Source organism: Cebus imitator, unplaced genomic scaffold, assembly GCF_001604975.1.
Source record: "Cebus imitator isolate Cc_AM_T3 unplaced genomic scaffold, Cebus_imitator-1.0 Scaffold85, whole genome shotgun sequence".
Lineage (NCBI taxonomy): Eukaryota > Metazoa > Chordata > Mammalia > Primates > Cebidae > Cebus > Cebus imitator.
The window spans coordinates 4,163,272-4,183,798 of NW_016107400.1; the positions used below are offsets into that span (position 1 = coordinate 4,163,272).

At 45.3% G+C, this 20,527-nt stretch overlaps 2 protein-coding genes across 6 annotated transcripts in view; one reads left to right on the plus strand and one right to left on the minus strand.

Annotated features, from left to right (window-relative positions):
• The window catches only part of DNAH3 (dynein axonemal heavy chain 3), a 237,164-nt gene extending 236,720 nt beyond the window's left edge, over positions 1–444 (minus strand). For all 4 annotated transcript variants that reach the window (XM_037740562.1, XM_017534343.1, XM_037740566.1 and 1 more), the window contains exon 1: positions 265–444. The gene's annotated coding sequence lies outside the window, so the exon portion shown is untranslated. The remainder of the gene's footprint in view (positions 1–264) is intronic.
• TMEM159 (transmembrane protein 159) overlaps positions 164–20,527 on the plus strand; it is a 23,768-nt gene continuing 3,404 nt past the window's right edge. Inside the window, exons 1-4 of one of the 2 annotated variants that reach the window (XM_017534345.2) lie at positions 164–293; positions 3,271–3,463; positions 14,909–15,077; positions 16,657–16,795. In XM_017534345.2, the coding sequence (XP_017389834.1) occupies positions 3,368–3,463; positions 14,909–15,077; positions 16,657–16,795 (404 nt within the window). In that variant the 5' untranslated portion in view covers positions 164–293; positions 3,271–3,367. Of the gene's footprint in view, positions 294–502; positions 668–3,270; positions 3,464–14,908; positions 15,078–16,656; positions 16,796–20,527 lie in introns of those variants that run through there. The other variant, XM_017534344.1, reaches the window with a different exon arrangement.

A 20,527-nucleotide genomic window follows, 5' to 3' on the forward strand; every position in this document is an offset into this window, starting at 1 on the left:
TGATCCCAGCTACTTGGGAGGCTGAGGCAGGGGAATTGCTTGAATCCGGGAAGCGGAGGTTGCAGTGAGCCTAGATGGCGCTACTGCACTCCACCCTGGGTGACAGAGCGAGCCTCCGACTCAAAACAAAAACAAACAAACAAAACAAAACTTCCAGCCAGGGCGGTACTTCATCATGTGTGTGTCTTGAGCTCCAGGGACGTTCCAGAGCAGCTGGGTTTGGGTATACAGGAGGGGAAACCCTGAGACCCTTCGAAAACTCACTCTCGGCGGCCAGTCTGCCTGTCCTGAAGGTGGTCTGAGCTTTCTTCAAGCCTGGAGTGCGGGAAGGGACACTCTCTGAGCCTCAGTTTCCTCATCTGTCAACCTCTGGGGGCTTGTCCCAGAGACTCCGAAAGCCAGCGTGTGGAGCGCGCTTTGCACCGGCCTGGGCGCGGGGCCTTGGCGCGCCTTTACCGGCTCCTTCCGGCCGCGGGCGGGGCGAGCCCAGCGAGGCAGAGCCGAGGGGCGGTGCCCGGGCTGGGGGGCGGAGGCAGGCGGCCGTGGCTCCTTCCCGGGACGCTCTTTCCTTCCTCCTCTTGCTCCTCCTCCCGCCTCTCTTCGCTCCTCCCGCCTTTCTTCGCTCCTCCTGCAAACGCGGTGGGGGCTGCTTGGCCGCCAGGAGCAGGTGAGAGCTGGGAGCTTGGGAGTGGGGATCCGGGGACCCCGGCTGGCTAGAGCCCCCTCGCCGGGCCGGGACAGCGGAGGAGCGCGAGAGCGACGGCGTGAGCGCGCGATCGGGGTCCCACGCCCGTAACCCTCTGTCCCGGCGTTAGTGTAAGGGCCGTTTCCTGCCTGTGAGTCACTGGAACCGGGCTGGGAGCGCACGAGGAGACACGATTCCTTCCCACCCCTTACACACACATTACCGCTAGATGAGATTAACTGGTGGCTAGCACCACCACACCCCGAGATTGCCCCTTCCTGGGGAACCTGGCATGGAATACGTCGAGGCAAACCTCACTAGGATTATTGAAAATGGGCGCCCTCCTCACCACGAGCCCCTCTTCTCCACCGAGGTCTTCTTCCCGTTCACTGCAAAGAGATCTGCAAGTATCAAAGGAGGCTTCTCCCCCAAATTAATAACAAAGTACTCTACTCCCCGCTGAGTTCCCATTACTCGGCCTCTGTGCCTTCTGGGGCGCGGACCCTCTCTCCACCTGCATTTCACTTCCTTCCTCCTCTCCTGGGGTCTCCCTGACTTTTGGAGGCTGAAAGCCTAGGTTCAGATGGCGAGGGGGCGGCCAGGTAAGCTTGAGTCACCCTGCAGCTCCCATCCCCCAACCGGAGATGTGATCCCCTCCTCCCATTTAGAACGTTCGAGATAGCCGTTTGCCCCTGGAGGTGCTAGGGTGTGAGAGCCAAGAGATTTATTTGGAGACTTGGGAGAGGGTTGGCTGGTGTTGGCCTGGCTTAGTCCCCCAGGCGTGGAGAGGGCGGGGCACCCCTTGGCCGTGCAGGGTCCACACTTTCCCTTCTCGGGAGACAGCTCCGTGCCTGGGGAGGCTCCTCCGAGGAGTGAGTAGCCAGGGGGTCTGGGAATTGGTGGCCAGGTAGACGCATTTGAAGGCTGTGGCCGATGGCATTCTCCCCACTCATCCGCCGTTGGACTCCCCAGACCTGTCTGGGTGGCACTTGAGGCTCCTAGGCCGAAGGAGAGTTGGGCCTGTAAGGGGAATTGGGCTTGTTTCTGGTTGCTGCAGAAATGAGAGTAGGGGAACTGAGTGCAGGGAACATCCCAAATTCAAGATGTATGAGGCCGCTTCAGAGAGAATGTTAGGTGGGGGGATTAGTCCCCTCCTCAACCTCTCCCTCCAAAGGGTTTCTTGTTTTACAAAAGGGAAGTAGCAGAGGATGTCTAGCTGGGATGATTAAAATGTGTTTTAATTTGTATACTAGACCCTATACATCTTAGTAGTAGATAAAATTACCCCCTGGGCGGGGAGCGGTGGCTCACGCCTGTAATCCCAGCACTTTGGGAGGCCGAGGCGGGCGGATCATGAGGTCAAGAGATCAAGACCATCCTGGCCAACATAGTGAAACCCTGTCTCCACTAAAATACAAAAATTAGCTGGGCGTTGTGGCCGTGACTGCAGTCCTAGCTACTCAGGAGGCTGAGGGAGGAGAATCGCTTGAACCCGGGAGGTGGAGGTTGCAATGAGCTGAGATCTCGCCACTGCACTCCAGCCTGGCAACAGAGCGAGACTGCATCTCAAAAAAAAAAAAAAAAAAATTACCCTCTGTAATGAATGCAGTTAGCATGTGGGATATTCAATATGATAAATGTGAAGATCTTTCAATTAATTTTGGCCATGTGGACAGAACCTTTTAAACATTTGTACTGTAGATCAGGAGGTCAGTTTATACGGAGAAATGGAAAAGATATCTCTGTGTCCAGCCAGTTCTGGGAAATACAAAGTTAATTTTTTTATATTTGAAAACGAGGGTTAAAAAATATATCTAATTTAACCAACTGCCTTTATTAAAAACAAGTAAAAATTGTGTGAGATTGGGACAGCTCTGGAAATTCCAGGCAATTTAGTTAGAGTATAATTATTGTGGTGAGGTCTGGCCGGGAGACGCAGTTCTCCTTAGCAAGGACAGACCTACCCACAAGTAAATAAACTGATGGTGTCTGCAAGGATAGAATTGGGAGCCAACCTGTGCAGTGATAAAGAAGACAACAAGCCTGCTGTTGTACAAGAAAACTTTCTAGGGAAAATAAAAGGCAATGAGATTCGAAATCGTTTATTCAGCTTTCTTACTTTCTGTATATTTTCAGCATTTTGTGAAGCTAAAAAATAAACATAAGCTCTCAGAGATAATACTGTTAACATTTTGTCGTTTTTTTAAAAAAAGTATCATAAACATCTTTTCACATCACTAAACAGTCGCACCATCATTTTAATGACTGAATTTTTCATTATTTAATCCATTTTCTCCTAATGGAAATACAGGTAGCTTTCCAATGTTTTGCTAGTCATTATAGGTTATAAACAGGGACATGGTGCACAGCCTTTTGGTACATTTTGAGATACCTGTTTGATTATTTCCATCATGTTCCTGGAAGATAAATTCCTGGATTGAAGTGTATGCAATCTGAAATTGTTGTGAATATTGCCAGGTTACCCTCAATCTGCATGCCCGCCATCAAGGCATGAGAATAGTAGAAGCTCTTACTGAACCAGTTTGATAAGGGCCACTAACAACTTTTGTTTCCTCTGGTAACAGCAAGAGACAGGGCAACCTGAGAGACTGGACCAGCACTGCACTGGGTAATTTACTGGTAGGAAAAATAATCCCCAAGGAGATTGAAGTGAGCTTCAGGATGGCAAAAGAAGAGCCCCGGAGTATCTCAAGGGACTTGCAGGAGCTGCAGAAGAAGCTGTGTTTGCTGATAGAGTTCTTCCAGAATAACCCAAAGGTCAGTTTCCAATCACTACATGCAATGGAAAATCCCTATTTAACACTAGCATAAACAAGATAGAAAGTTATTTCTTTCTCCAGTAGAAGAAATTTGGAGGTAAGTCAGGAATCTTTCTAGCTTACGACCCTGCCATGTCTATGCTGGGACCTTCAAACTCATTGTCTGAGATGACAGCAAGAGCATCAGCCATTGTATCCATGTTGCAGGCAGCAGGATTTGAGGAGGAAGTGATGTGCAAGCGACCTCCAATTTAAGGAGACTTCCTGGGAGTCACACACAATACTTCCAATTACATCTCTTAAGCCAAAAATGAGTCATTTGCCACTAGTGACAAATGCAGTTGTTTCGCTGGATAAAGAAGTCTGTGCCACAGATATCATCCTTTTTTGTTGTTTTGTTGTGATTTTTGCCCTGTTACCCTAACAATGAGAGAGGAAAGCCTACTTCAAGATATGAGTTCTGTGTTCCACCAGGAATCCAGATCCAATAGAAATATGATGTGAGCCACGTATGTAATTTAAAATTTTCTAGTAGCCACATTTAAGAAGTAAAAAGGGATAGGTGAAATTACTTTTGGCTGGGCACGGTGGCTCACACTTGTGAGCCCAACGGTTTGGGAGGCCTAGGCAGGCAGATCACTTGAGGTCAGGAGTTCGAGACTAGCCTGGCCAACACAGTAAAACCCCGTCTCTACTAAAAATACAAAAATTAGCAGGCATGGTGGTGAGCAACTCTAGTCCCAGTAACTCAAGAGGCTGAGGTGGGAGAATCACCTGAACCTGGGATGCGAGGGTTGCAGTGAACCACGATTGTGCCACTACACTCCAGCCTGGGTGACAGAGCTAGTGAGACTCTGTCTCCAAAAATAATAATAATAATAATAATAGTAATAATAATTTCAATAATGTATTTTATTTAACCTAATATATCCAAAATATTATTTCAACATGTAATCATTTATACAAAATTATTAATTAAAAAATGTTCTTGAGACATTTTACCTTCTTTTTCATACTCCATCTTTGAAACCCAGTGCATATTTTACACTTCTGGCACATTTCCGTTTGAGTTAGCCACTTTTTAGGTATTCAGTAGCCACTTGGTGGCAATGGGACTTCCGATAGTATATTGTTTTCTTGCATATTTACCGTTATGGCTTTCTTCTATATGCCTTTCAGCATTTGTCAGGGGAAAAAAAAAGCTTTCAGAGCCAATCCTGTTAACATTTTGTATGTCATTCTACACCATTTTTCTCTGCAATAGACCTATAATTACACATACGTGTATGTAACAAAATGAACTGTTTTGTGGTGTATTTTTGTTTTTTTGTGTTGGATAGCACAGCTCCACCAGGATCTACTTGAAGAGATATTTCTTTGCAGCCTACAACAATAAATTCTGGACTTGCTCCAGAATTTATCTGGCACTCTTTGTGGATTTACCAAGCTATTTTTAAATTGGACAAGCAGCTTTCTTGCCAGCTGGCGGAGACTATTGTTATTAAAAGTTAGCTCAGTAAGAACGGTCCTCCTTCCTGTTTCACATTTACAGCTGATTCTCATTAACCGTGGTAGTTACGTTCTGTAGGTCACTGCTGACACTCGTTAGCACATACCAAACCATCACTCCTAGGGGAAATACAGAATTCGGTTGCTGTGAGACTCTGTTCACAACATTTTTGTCAACCGATCAGTACATAACATTGTTTATGTGTATTTCTGTTTAAAGACACATTAACATATATTGTTGATCATTAACATTGGACTCAGGGCCACAATGGTAATGTGACTCCCGTCTTAAAGCTGATCACACACATGTAATTTCTTCACAAGGCACATCACAGCCTTCTCATGCTTAGAAACGCTAGAGAACATTTCAGCACTATACTTGGTGACCATTTTCTTTTCTTTTTTTCTTTCTTTTTTTTTTTTTGTGTGTGAGGCGCAGTTTCACTCTTGTTGCCCAGGCTGGAGTGCAATGGCACGATCTTGGCTCAATGCAATCTCTGCCTCCTGGGTTCAAGAGATTGTCCTGCCTCAGCCTCCCAAGTAGCTGAGATTACAGGCATGCGCCTCCATGCCCGGCTAATTTTTGTATTTTTAGTAGAGACAGGGTTTCTTCATGTTGGTCAGGCTGGTCTTGAACTCCTGACCTCAGGTGATCCACTGCACCTGGCCTAGAGTGTTTTTGAGGTCATTAGTAGACATGCCCACAACAGCAAAAAATGAAGTCACCTGCCACGCACATTCCCGTGGTCAAGCAAGGTGACACTAAGCCCTCCTGTTTTGCTCTTTAAACAAATGTCCTTATTGTGACCTATTTACTGCCACGTTTTTGCTTTAGGCTGGTGATTTTACTATTGAAAATGGTCACCAATTGGCTCACACCTGTAATCCCAGCACTTTGGGAGGCTGAGGCGGGTGGATCACTTGAGCCAGGAGTTCAAGACCAGCCTGGCCAACATGACAAAACCCCTTCTCTACTGAAAATACAAAAATTAGCTGGGTGGGTGACGTGTGCCTGTAATCCTAGACTCTTGGGAGGCTGAGGGGCAAGAATCGCTTGAACCCCAGAGATAAAGGTTGCCAGGAGCCACGATCACACCACTGTACTCCAGCCTGGGCAACAGCGAGACTCTGTTTCAAAAAAAAAAAAAAGAAAGAAAAAGGAAAAGAAAAAGCACTGCCAGTATTCATTTTAAGGTTAAAAATCAATTTTAATTAGGAGGCAAATTTACAAATATGGAATCATGAGTGATAAGGATTGACTGCATATTTCCTGGCACTGACTATATGCCAAGCACTGCACTAGGTATTCGTCCCACTCGAAGTTAGTAGTCACGTCCACCTTCTGAAGTAGGCATTTACTCAGCAAATAAACTTGCTTTTTGACGTTTCTCCACCCCTTCACATCAGATCCTTAGCCATGTCCATTGGAATAGGTTTGAGCTAGATTAACTACAAGGCCAGCTGACTCCCAGAACAACAGGAAAAATCATCAGTTCTCTAAATCCTGATGTTCTTCAGATAGTACTGAGATAGAGTAGTTCTTTTCAGAATTTTTTATTGTGTTGATATTAATTGTATTAACAACTCAGTACAGTGACGCTGGAGGAAGGAGAGCAAATCACCTATAAAACCATCACCGAGGGCCGGGTGTGTTGGCTCACATCTGTACTCCCAGCACTTTGGGAGGCAGAGGCGGGCGGATCATGAGGTCAGGAGATTGAGACCATCCTGGCTAACACAGTGAAACCCTGTCTCTACTAAAAATACAAAAAAAAATTAGCTGGGTGTTGTGGCATGCGCCTGTAGTCCCAGCTACTTGGGAGGCTGAGGCAGGAAAATTTCTTGAACCCAGGAGGCGGAGGTTGCAGTGAGCCGAGATTGTGCCACTGCACTCCAGCCTGGGCGACAGAGTGAGACTCTGTCTCAACAAAAACAAACCAAGAAAATCATCACTGAGAAATCCAGTGGTGGCTATTACTATTTTGATGGTGCCCTCTCGATACATAATTTTTACATAATAGCAGTTATAATCACAGCAGATGTAGTTCTGTATTTTTATGTTTTGTTTGTTTGTTTTGCAAAAGAAAAACAAACAGTCTTGCTCTGTCGTCCAGACTGGAGTGCAATGGCATGATCTTGGCTCACTGCAACCTCATCTCAGCCTCCCGGGTTCAAGGGATTCTCCTGCCTTGGCCCCTTGAGTAGCTGGGATTACAGGCATGCACTACTACTCCTGGCTAATTTTTGTATTTTAAATAGAAACGGGGTTTCACCATGTTGGCCAGACTAGTCTCAAACTCCTGACCTCAAGTGATCTGCCTGCCTCAGCTTACCAATTTATTTGTATGCTTATTTTATATAGTACCCTCCTGTGTTTCCATATAGAAACATAGGTCTTCAGAACAATGACTTTGACTGATAATATATCAGCAAATACATCAGATCCACATACCATAATTTACATACTCATCCTCTTGTCTCTGGGAAATGTAGAAGATGTCTTTTCCCACAGCTAATTTTTACCCTTTCTCCTGGTATTATTAGTAACCCCTTTGAACTCCAGATAAGAATACTATGGGCTTTTTCAGATGGAGTATGTGAAACAGCTCCAGCCTCTCTTTCAGGAAGCCTCTGGAATGCATGATCATTGCATTTGTCTTTTAGACTGAGAAAGACAAATCCGCTCAAAGGAGTTTAAGCAAAAAGCAAGTCGATAGGCAGGACCTGCTGAGACTTTTGGGGAATGTAAGGCACTCTGAGAATCCCAGGGCAGGAAGTGAAGCTGAGCTGAGCCTCAGAAGGAATTAGTACCAGGGTCTGGCAGTTCACTGGGGTCAGAGGTAACTCCCAGTGCCCTCTCTTGGACTGTGCAGCTTCTCTTCTTAGCCTGTTTTTTTGTTGTTGTTTTTGTTTGTTTGTTTGTTTGTTTTGAGATGGAGTCTCTATTGCCCAGGCTGGAGTGCAATGGCACGATCTCGGCCTACTGCAACCTCTGCCTCCCAGGCTCAAATGATTCTCCTGCCTCAGCCTCCCGAGTAGCTGGGATTACAGGTTCAAGCCACCACACCTGGATAATTTTTGTATTTTTTTAGTAGAGACGGGGTTTCACCATGTTGGCCAGGATGGTCTTGAACTCCTGACCGCTTAATCCACCCACCGCAGCCTCCCAAAGTGCTGGGATTACAGGAGTGAGCCACCTCGTCTGGCTCTTTTTAGCATTTTTTTGTGTATCTTCTTCACTCTCCTTTCCCTGCAGCCTGGCTTCCTTGGCTTTTCCATTCATGTAGGCAAACGTGGCTGGCCAGGCCATGTTAATTAATGTTAATTCTGTACCTCTCCCAACTGAAGCCCTCCAGGGAGACTGGCCTGGGTGTCTCAGTGCCTGATTCCTAGGAGCAAGAATCTGGTTGCCGCAGTCACCTATGGTCAAGGAGGTGGCAGCTGGGCCGGGGTATTTCCTTTCATTGCTGTAAACATGGCTTTGGGGGCCCACCCCTGGCGTGGGAAGGAAAGAGGAGGAGAGATGGAGGGTGGCCTGAGCAGATTACCTTTGATGGCATCTCCTTATGTGGTTGATCCATGATAAAACAGCTGCTCCCATGCTGGAGGCTTCCTGCCACAAAGGGTGTTTTCAAACAACCACCCTGGGCACCTGTGTGCTAACCCCTGAATCGCATGCCAGTAGGAACCCGGGGGCATAATCTGGGAAAAACCATCACAGAGCACCTATGACCTGTCATCACCAGTGGTTTTATTTATTTATTATTTTTGAAACGGAGTCTTGCTCTGTCGCCCAGGCTGGAGTGCAGTGGCGCTATCTTGGCTCACTGCAACCTCTGCGTCTCAGGTTCAAGCAATTCTCCTGCCTCAGCCTCCCAAGTAGCTGGGATTGCAGGTGTCTGCCACTACGCCCAGCTAATTCTTAAAATATTTTTAGTAGAAACGGGTTTTGACCATGTTGTCCAGGCTGGTCTCCAACTGCTGACCTGGCAATCCACCCACCTCTGCCTCCCAAAATGTTGGGATTATAGGCTTGAGTCACCTCACCTGGCCACTAGTGGTTTTTAATGGTCCTCACCTTTCGCCCTTCTCCTGGTAGTGAGAATAAGGAATCACTCATTGGTTTTTGCATTCTGACGCCAGGGAATTTGCCTGGCTCCTGAATCATCCCAGGTGGAGCCTTCGTGTCCTCAAATACTGGCCACGTTGTCCCTACTTTACAACCCAACTGCTTGTGTCTGACCTTGGGCAAGTCACTTGGGCTCACTGAATTTCCATCTCCTTTTTAAAAATTATTTATTTTTATTGAGACAGAGCCTCCCTCTGTCTTCCAGGCTGGAGTACAGTGGTGTGATCATGGCTCACTGTAGCCTCGAACTCCCGGGCTCAAGCAACCCTCCAGCCTCAGCCTCCTGAGTAGCTGGGACTACAGATGCACACCAGCATGCTCAGCTAATATTTTATTTTTTGGGGAGACAGGGGTCTCACTGTGTTGCTCAGGCTGATCTCAAACTCTTGGCCTCAAGCAGTCCTCCTGCCTTGGCCTCCCAAAGTGCTGGGATTACAGACGTGAGCCACCATGCCCCGCTGCCATCTCCTCTTTTCTAAAATGAGCAATGCCAGGCTCAGAGGTTAGTTATGAGGATTATCTGAGATGCTGTTTGAGGGTTTAGCACAGAGTCCGGCACATAATGTTGTCAGTCTGTCTCAGCCTGGCCTTCCTGGGCTCTGCAATGCTGCACTGTGCCTGTAAAGTCTGGGTTGAATAAGCTGTGCCTGTCTCCAGGCTGGTGATGGAAAATCACAGTGCAGGTTACTGAATCATAACCTCTCCCACTTTCCAACTTTCCATTGCATCCCCCTCTGTTGCCATGAGAATGAAACGTTAATTGCTACTTTCTACCCCCCGGGTTTAAATAGTGTTAGGTCGTTCTTTTTTACTTACTTGTAGCATTGTAGGAAGAAATAAATGAGGAAATAACACAGGAGGTGCTTAATGCAGTGCCTGGCACCTGAGTGTTTAATGAATGTTCTCTGCTATTACTAGGTGTGGCTGAACCGCGTCCTCCCCTCCTAGGACAGACTGGCTGGAGCTCAGCTGTACTTCCTGGGAGAAGACAATTGCTGGGTTTAATCATCTGAATCTTGGTCTTTTTGCATATGCGAATGGTTTTCTATTTGTTTGATGATAGAACCCAGACTCAGAAAAGGTTAAGAATGGCTGGGTGCAGTGGCGCACGCCTGTAATCCTAGCACTTCCGGAGGCCAAGGCGGGTAGATCACTTGAGGTCAGGAGTTTATGGCCAGCCTGGCCAACATGGTGAAACCCTGTGTCTACAAAAAAATATAAATATTAGCTGGAAACTGCTTGAACCTGGGAGGCGGAGGTTGCAGTGAGCTTAGATCATGCCATTGCACTCCAGCCTGGGGGCAACAGAGCCAGACTCCATCTCAAAAAAAAGAAAAAAAGAAAAAAGAAAAAGGCTAAGAAAAAAGTGGATTCCTTAAGGACTGAAGTAAAACAGACTTGCCTATTTCTCTTTATATCCCTGTGCCAAACTGTCCCTAAGCCCTGTGTATTCTTTCTTTTGTCATTCCGCTTTTATACCCATCTCCCCAGCCTCTTCCCTCTCTACCATCAGCCAGGACTTGACCATCAGTATATCATGCCTGATCTCCTGCACGTCTTTCTCCCTGCCTCTTGCACACAGGTTCATATTTCTTAAATCATTCCTTTAATCATGTCATAGTTCTGCTCAAATGCCAGCAGTTTGTTCCCTGTTTTTTTTTCCCCAGATGAATTTTAAATGAGTGCTGTCTAGCAGAAATATTATGTGAGCCACATATATTTTATGCTCAGCTAATTTTAATAGTTTTAATAGCTATATTAAAAAACATAAAAAGAAACAAATGAGGTTAATTTTATTTATTTACTTAGTTATTTATTTAGAAATGGAATCTCACTCTGTCGCCCAGGCTGGAGTGCAGTGGCAAAATCTCAGCTCACTGCAACCTCTGCCTCCTGGGTTCAAGTGATTCACCTGCCTTAGCCTCCCGAATAGCTGGGATTATAGGCATTCACCACTATGCCCAACTAATTTTTTTGTATTTTTACTAGAGATGGGTTTCACCATGTTGACCAGGCTGGTCTTGAATTCCAGATCTCAAGTAATCTGCCTACCTGAGCCTCCCAAAGTGCTGGGATTACAGGCGGTAAGCCACCGTGCCCGGCCAGAGATTAATTTTAATAACATATTTTTAATTTAACCCAATATATCCAAAACACTATAATTTCTACATGTAAGTAATATAAAAAGTCATTAATGAGATATTTTGCAATTTTTTCCTACACTTAGAGCACATCTCAATTCCAATGCCAAATTTTCATTGGAAATATTTGATTTCTATTCAGATTTTTTTTTTTTTTGAGATGGAGTTTTGCTCTTGTTGCCTAGGCTGGAGTGGCGTGATCTTGGCTCACTGCAACCTCCGCCTCCCAGGTTCAAGTGATTCTCCCACCTCAGTCTCCCGAGTAGCTGGGACTACTCGGGTGCCCACCACCATTCTGCCTTTTTTTTTTTTTTTTTTTTTTTGTATTTTTAGTAGAGAAGGGGTTTCACTATGTTGGCCAAGCTGGTCTCAAACGCTTGACCTCATGATCCACCCACCTCAGCCTCCCAAAGTGCTGGGATTACAGGCTTAAGCAACTGTGCCCAGCCTCTATTCAGATTTTATAAAACTTAGAATTCAGCAAAATAGATTCATATACTCAACCTATCTGAAATGTACTTAAAATTTTTCCAACGACTGAATCAAGTCTCAGCTTTAAATTTTAAATTAACTTAAAGGCTGGGTGCAGTGGCTCACGCCTGTAATCTCAACACTTTAGGAGGCTGAGGTGGGTGGATCACAAGGTCAAGAGATCGAGACCATCCTGGCCAACATGGTGAAACCCCGTCTCTACTAAAAATGCAAAAATTAGCTGGGCGTGGTGGTGCATGCCTGTAGTCCCAGCTTCTTGGGAGGCTGAGGCAGGAGACTCACTTGAACCTGGGAGGCGGAGGTTGCAGTGAGCCAAGATTGCGCCACTGCATTCCAGCTTGGGTGACAGAGCAAGACTCCATCTTAAATAATTAATTAATTAATTAATTAAATTGGAAATCCATGCTATCAGTCACAGGAGGAGCATTTCAAGTGCTGAATGGCACAGGTGGCCGGGTGATGGACAGTCCTGGGGTAAGCCGGCAAGCCTGGCGCCCTGGTGTCCCAGCTTCATGGGCTTCTTCCGCTGCATGGCCCTTCCCTTGCTAACACAGCACACTCACTGGTGTACTGCTGCCTTCCTTTCCTGGAGAGCCCATCTGCTCCTCTCCACTGTCGTTCTTTTGATTGTAAGGGTCAGATGACAGAAGAAGCATCAAATAAAGATGCATGTGGACTAGAACTGGAAAGACGTCAGGACCTGAGACAGTGCAAGGGACCAGCCCACATTCTGTGTGGCGACTCCCAGGGCCTCTCCACTTCTCCCTGGCTTTCAGCTGACCTAACGCAGCAGAATCTCACTGGACTCTGAAGACGCAGCCCTGGCTCGGAGGTGATTCTTGCTATAGTCATCTCTGGCTAGAGAAGTGGAATGGCAAGATCTTTGGTGGCTTTTGTCAGAATGGTGGTATAGCAGGAGGCAGTGAGGCCAGTGGGCATTCTGCTGTTCTGTGGCCTGGCAGGGAGTGAAATTGGCTATGCCCTGAGGGTAATCCTTAGGAAACCATGCTGAATGAAGTCCAAGACCAATGGCTGCGGCTTCTTGGCATGGCCTCTTCTATTTAAGCAGGGTGTGGCTTGCACTAATAGCTCCTTCAACACGAACCACAAATCCCTCCTGCCTTCCAGCTCACCCTGAAAATCCCACTGTTTAAATCACTTGGGTAAACTCTTCTTCCTAGGCAGCACATGTGTTTTGGAGGCCTGAATTATGTCTTTCTTTTATCTGCTAGCCTGCAAGGCCCTAGGAATGAAGCTTAGGAAGGACCAGTTCTGACGGAAGAAGGTTCTGGAATGATGGTACCTTTGAAGTGAACAGGATCTAGAATGCCCGTACTGAGGAGAGAGAAGGCATGGAGCCTAAGAAGGAGAGGGGGAAGCCCATCTTTGTGGATTTACCTAGGGCCAGCTCTACATTAAAGCAGTCTCCCTCCATTGAGTCAGATCCAAAATTCCTTTTGCCTGGTGAAGGGAAATAAACTATTTATTAACACAGCATAAACTTGCATTAGTCACAGGCTGTGGCCAACTATGGTAACAGGTTGATAAAGTTGATGACATAAAAGCATTTCCACTTGATGTGTTGGTAGCCGCTGCAAGTGTTGGACATTTTGAGTCAAAGATCTCACCTTTTTTTTTTTTTTTGAAAAGGAGTCTTGTTGTGTCAGCTAGACTGGAGTGCAGTGGTGCCATCTTGGCTCACTGCAACCTCCGCCTCCCAGGCTTAAGTGATTCTCATGCTTCAGCCTCCCTAGTAGCTGGGACTACAGGCACATGCCACCATGCCTGGCTGATTTTTGTATTTTTAAAAGAGATGGGTTTTACCACGTTAGCTAGGTTGTTCTTGAACTCCTGGCCTCAGGTGATCCACTTGCCTCAGCCTCCCAAAGTGCTGGGATTACAGGTGTGAGCCATCGCACCCAGCTAGGCCTTAGCTTTTAATGCTGAGATTTTGCCACTTGGAGGCTGTGTGACTCTAGTTAAGTGATTTAGTCCATTGCTTCTCAAACTTTAATGTGTATGCAAAACACCTGGGGAATCTTGCTTAAAAAAGCAGATTCTGGCTGGGTATGGTGGCTCACGCCTGTAATCCCAGCACTTTGGGAGGCCGAGGTGGGCGGATCACCTGAGGTCAGGAGTTTGAGACCATCCTGGCCAACACAGTGAAACCCTGTCTCTACTAAAAATACAAAAATTAGCCAGGCATGGCGGCAGGCACCTGTAATTTCAGCTACTTGGGAGGCTGAGGCAGGAAAATCACCTGAGCCTGGGAGGCGGAGGTTACAATGAGCTGAGACTGTGCCACTTCACTCCAGCCTGGGTGAAAGAATGAGACTCTGCTGAAAGAGAGAGAGAGAGAGAATGAGAAACGGAAGGATGGAAGGAGGGAGGAAGGAGGAAACGTCTGATTCATCAGGGCCTGAGATTCTGCATTTCCTTTTTCTTTTTTTTTTTTTTTGGAGATGATCTCCCTCTGTTGCTCAGGGTGAAGTGCAATGGTGCAACCTATAACTCACTGCAGCCTCAAACTGCTGGCTCCAGTGATCCTCCGGCCTCAGCCTCCCAAGTAGCTAGGACTATGGGGATGTGCCACCATGCTAAGGTAGTTTTTAAATTTTTTGTCGAGATGGAATCTCCCTTTGTTGCCCAGGCTGATCTCGAACTCCTGGCCTGAAGCAATATTCCTGCCTTGACTTCCCAAAGCACTGGAATTACAGTTGTGAGCCACCACACCCAGCCAGATTCTGTGTTTCTAACAAGCTCCTAGGTAATCCGAGTAGCTAGGACTTAAACCTATGTGTGTCTGAGTGGCTTCAACAATGAGAACCTCAGCTGTAAAGTAGGAGGCAGATGGTATGTACATTACATCAATGCACCTGTATGCTGAAGAGGTCTTCTGAAGACTGTGTGTTTATCAGGAGAGCCATGACTGAGTCTTTCCTCCATTCACAAGACTTGACCTTGGGTGGGGACATGCCACCTGCCCACAACTGCCTGAGATTGCTGCCTGGGTGACTCATGTCTTGGGAGAAGTCTTGTTGTAGTGACTTCTTAATGCGTGAGAGCTTCAGCTTAATGACCTCTGGTTGTAATTCCCAAAGCTTGAGCAGATCCATTCAACCTGGGATTCAGGCATGGTACTTAACCCTGGCTCTTCATCCTTTGCCCACAGGTGATGGCCTTTACAAAGTCTCCACTGGGTCAGTACTTGGACAGACATCCGTTTCTGGCCCTCGCCTTGCTGGTGTTCATCGTCACATCGGCTGTTCCTGTTGGGTTCTTCCTGCTCCTCGTGATCCTTACCACCCTGGTTGCTCTGGTCGGGGTCATAATACTGGAAGGTAGCCTGTTCTGTCATTCACACCCTTGGAAAGTAACTCAATTGGGAGAACGACACTTTTGGGCCATCTGTCATTAAAAAAAAAATTTTAAGGGACGGGGTCTTGTTGCCCAGGCTGGTCTCGAACACGTTTCCCTGATGCACCTGATTCTAATGCAGGTGGTTGGCGGCCACACTTTGAAAATCACTGAACTAAAACTTGGAAATGTTTATGAAAAGGCAGCACATCTGCAGATGATCTCTTCCTTCCAGCCTTTTCAGGGTCCATCCCTGAAACCATCACTGTGGCTGTGGGAGGCGTGCTGGGCTAACTGGCCACACGCAAAGCCAAGGGAAGGATGTCAGCCATGCAACACTTGCCGTGTTATTTGTTCTTCATGCTCTTTTCCTTGTATCTTATATTCTTTCCCCCCCCTACAGGCCCCACATTATGAAAAATGTATTTTCCTTGCATGTATTAGAAGGTAATTCATTAATATTCCCGTTAAGAATGGGAATGGCATAGAAAAATGGCATGGAAAATGGTACATAAAAATGCCCAATCAGACCTCAGGATTAAAATGTGATAATTCTGTAATTCTGGCTACTCAGGAGGCTGAGGCAGGAGAATCACTTTAACCTGGGAGGTGGAGGCTGCAGTGAGCCGAGATCATGCCACTGCACTCCAGCCTGGGTGACAGAGCAAGACTCCATTTCAAATAATAATAATAATACATAAAAAATAATAAAATAAAAATAAAATGTGATAGTTGTCAGGCTGGATTTTCAAGGATGCCATCAAAAGCTGCATTTAGATTTTACTTTAGCCTGCATGACCTTTATACCTGTAGCTTGTAGGTAAGTGTAAATAATGGCATTTATTACACAGTTTGAGACACTGGAGACAGTTTACCTCCCATAGTACTGCCTTGGCTAATTCCTCATGGGGGATCCTTTTGGAAGTCCATCTCTGACCCTGAGGATAAGGGAATCTGAAACTCCAACACCTATGGGCAAGACAAAATGAGCAGGCTGGTTGCAGTGGCTCATACCTATAATCCCAGCACTTTGGGAGGCCGAGGTGGGTGGATCACTTGAGGTCAGGAGTTCTAAACCAGCCTGGCCAACATAGTGAAACTCCATCTCCTCTAAAAATACAAAAATTAGCCTAGGATGGTGGCAGGCGCCTGTAATCCCAGCTCCTTGGAAAGCTGAGGCTGCGAACTGCTTGAACCTGGGAGGCGGAGGTTGCAGTGAGCTGAGATTGCACCACTGCACTCCAGCCTGGGAGGCAGAGCAAGACTCCATCTCAAAAAAAAAAAAGACAAAATGAGCAAAGTGGCCCATGTGTGATGCAATTTGGGAATTGTAGAGACTGGGGGCAACGTGAGGGCCAGCCAGTTGTTGCCATGGTTTGATGCCCACTCAGGTGCCCATATTGCCTCCTTTTTTAACGTGATGCCAGAAATCTGGGTTTTTGTGGGATATCTCCTTACTTTAAAATTCTGAGTTAGCTGTCATTACTTTAAACACAGTGACCCGGGGTCTGCCAGTTTTCAACCTGTTTGAGAGGAACACTTCTAACCACCTTCTCCTCCTAGGACTGGTCATCTCTGTGGGTGGTCTCTCACTGTTCTGCATTCTCTGTGGCTTGGGCTTCATATCACTCGCCCTGTCGGGGATGATGATGGCATCCTATATAATAGCCTCCAGCCTCGTCAACTGCTGCTTTTCTCCCAGGTAAATACATGTCCATGGAATAATTTATTTTTTTAATCTTTCCATTTTTTTTTTTTTTTGAGACAGGGCCTCTGTCTGCAGCCTCAACCTCCCAGACTCAAGCAGTTCTCCTGCCTTAGTCTCCCAAGTACCTGGTACTACAGGTGCCTGTCATCACACCCAGCTAAAATTTTTTTTTTTAATAGAGATTGTGTCTCACTATGTTGCCCAGGCTGGTCTCTAACTCCTGGGTTCAAGCAATCCTCCTGCCCCTGCCTCCCGAAGTGCTGGGACTACAGACATGAGTCAACACACCTTGTTGAATCATTTAATCTTTGCCACTTGAGGGGATTTTCACAAATAAAACCATAATCTTAGTTGATGTCCAGAAGGAAAATTCTAAGACCCAGATATTGCTTGTAGGTCCCCATGTATGCCAGGCATCAGATGGGAATTTACCATGGAATTGCAAACAAAGCAATTGCTATCATCTTCCATCAGATACACACATTTCATTGTCATAGCAACTCTATCAGTATTATTGACTCCTTTTAAAAGATGCCCATTTAGGCTGGGCCTAGTGGCTCATGCCTGTAATCCCAGCACTTTGGGAGGCTGAGGCAGTTGGATCACCTGAAGTCAGGAGTTCAAGACCAGCCTGGCCAACATGGTGAAACCCTGTTTCTAAAAATACAAAAAATTAGCCAGGCGTGGTGGCGCGTGCTTGTAATCCCAGCTACTCAGGAGGCTGAAGCAGGGGAATCACTGGAACCTGGGAGGCAGAGGTTGCAGTGAGCTGAGATTGCACCACTGCACTGCAGCCTGGGTGAATGAGACTCTGTCTTAAAAAAAGAAAAAAAAAAGATGTCCATTTAATTTACAAATGGCAAATTAGGTGGTTTTCTTTGGCAGGGTGGGGTGGAGAGGAACAGGAACAGGAGAAAAATGACCCACCAGGCATGTCTGTCTCCCAAAGCAGTACAGTATGGGAGCAATGAATCTTCTGTGCCCAGAGTTTGTCTTGATCCCCTCTGCTCTTGAGAATGTGAGTTTCTCACCAACCAAGTGTGAGCCTCGTGTTTGAATACATAGATTTTTGTTTCTATAATATGGCTCTTTAATGCCAGCTACTTCATCTGGGGCTTCAAGTGAAGCAACAGTGATCTACTTAAATGCTGGAGGGAAAACCCAGCTATGCTGTCATTACTAGGAGACACTGTTTTTGTCTATAATGTGCCACCTGCCTAAGGGATTTTCGAAGGAGATTTTTTTTTTGTAATGCTTTTATTTTTGTCCTATGTGTTGATTTTAGAATCTAAGTCCCAAGCTCATCATACTTCATTTAAGCTCCTGCTAAGTTGATGATAGTGGCTACTGAGCACTTGTTCTGTGCCAGGGATGCTCTTAAAATACTTCCCAGGCCTTATCTCATGTAATCCTTACAATTTAGTCCCTTTCTATTACAAGGAAAATTAAGCCAAGTCCCTTAAGCTGAGAGTAGCACAGAAGGGACTTAAATCCAGGTCAGTTAATTTCAAAGCCCTCTTAATCAAGATACAAAGTGACTCTCTAAAACAGGAGTTAGCAAACAATTTCTGGAAAAGGGTCAGATAGTATTTGAGGCTTTGCAAGCTATATAGTCTCGATTGCAGTTATTCAACTCTACTGCTGTAGCATGAAGGCAGCACAGACCAGGAAGTAAATGAATGGGCATGGCTGTGTTCCAATAAAACTTTATTACAAAAACAGGCAGCTTGCTGGATTTGACCCAAGGCCCATGGTTTGCCAATTGTTGCTCTATAAGAACTGATATCCCAAGTTTTGTTTTTCTATAAAACAGCCCTTGAACTCCTTACCAAAAGTTATCCTGTCATTATTCATATGTTGAAAAATATTACATCCACTTCGCTCCCAGGCTGGAGTGAAGTGGATATAATATAAAACCACTCAAGGATGGCTCTCATAGGATTGCTTAATTGACATATCTGGAGTCATATTCGCCTTTTCATAAATTGCTTTCATCACTCTTAGTCTTTTGTTTGTTCATTTGTATTTTATTTATAAAGTAGGGTCTTGCTATGTTGCCAGGCTTTCTCAAACTCTTGGCTTCAAGCAGTCCTCCCACCTTGGCCTCTGAATGGACTGGGATTATAGGCGTGAGGCATCTGGCTCACTCCCAGTCTTAAAGACATTAAAGGAGAAATGTTGGCCTATTTTGCATATTGAGGGTGATGCTTCTGAAATAAAATTCCTCCCTATCTCTGAACGCTGCTGTAATAGGGTAAGTTCTTAAATATTATATCAAAGGAAGAAGCAAAATCTGACTCCCTACTTATTAATGAAGAAATTGAAAAAGAAATCCAGGATATGTACTTCTCCTTATCCTTCCCTATTGCTGCCAACCCATTGTTTCACTTGAGCAGAGGTTCTTAAGCTTTTTGTTCTCAGGTCCCATTTTACCTTCTTAAAAATTATTGAGGCATCCAAGGAGTTTTTCTTTATGTGGTTAATTGTATTAATAGCACTTTGGGAGGCCAAGGAGGGAAGATAGCTTGAGGCCAAGAGTCTAAGACCAACCTAGGCAACATGGCAAGACCACATCTCTACAAAAAGATACAAAAATTAGCCAGGTGTGGTGGTGCATGCCTGTAGTCCCAGCTACTCAGGAGGCTGAGATGGGAGAATCATTTGGGCCCAGGAGTTCAAGGCTGCAGTGAGCTATGATCACACCAGTGCACTCCAGGCACTCCAGCCTGGGCAACAGAGCACGACCCTGCCTCAAAAAATAAATGAAATGAAGTGAAAAATAAATTAAAATAAATAACATGACATAAACTATATAGAGTAAAATGAATTAAAATAAACATAACAGAAGTTAAATATTAGCTGGGCATTGTGGTGCTTGCCTGTGGTCTCAGCTACTTAAGAGGTTAAGGAGAGAGGATGACCTCAGCCTGGGAGGTTGGGGATACAGTGAGCTATGATTGCACCACTGTACTCCAGCCTGGGCAACAGAGCTAGACTCTGTCTGAAAAAGAGTATTAATAATTATTTATTTTAAAAAAATTTTCTTCCTCAATATTCCTTGTTCTGAAATAATTATTCAATTAGAAATCATAACATAAATTTTTAAAATATCTATTCATTTCAAAGGAACAATATTACCTGTTGATATAAATAATGTGTTTTAATGAAAAGTAACGATATTTTCCAAAACAGAATAAAATTTGTGAATGGCATTGTTTTACATTTTACAAACCTCTTTCATATCTGCCTTAACAATTGTCAGCTGGCTTCTCGCTTGTATGCCTGCACCCATTTTGTTGTGCTATGTTGTTCTGGTTGAAGTATTTGAAGAAGACTCAGCCTCTCTGAAGTGTAGTTGGGAGAGGGAGGCAAAGCTTTTTCAAACGATTGTGGATATTCTGTGATAGTACACCAGAACTCCATAAGTGGTGGTTTCTTAAAGGTTAGCTGAAATGTGAAATTTTTATACTCTATTCTATTGAAATCTGCAGGTCTATATCACACTTTAAATTGACCTTTACCACGCATGATTTTGTAACTTCACATGTTGGTCGCTGGGAGAATGTTGGTTCATTGAATCATGCAAATCTTCCAAACATATTTTGAAAAATTGCACTGTTACCTTGTGAGAGAATGCGAGTGAAAAGGCATATAATAGGTCATGTTATTGTGAATATAGTTTTCATCTGAGAACCCCTGGATTAGCAAATTTCTTTTCTTTTTTTT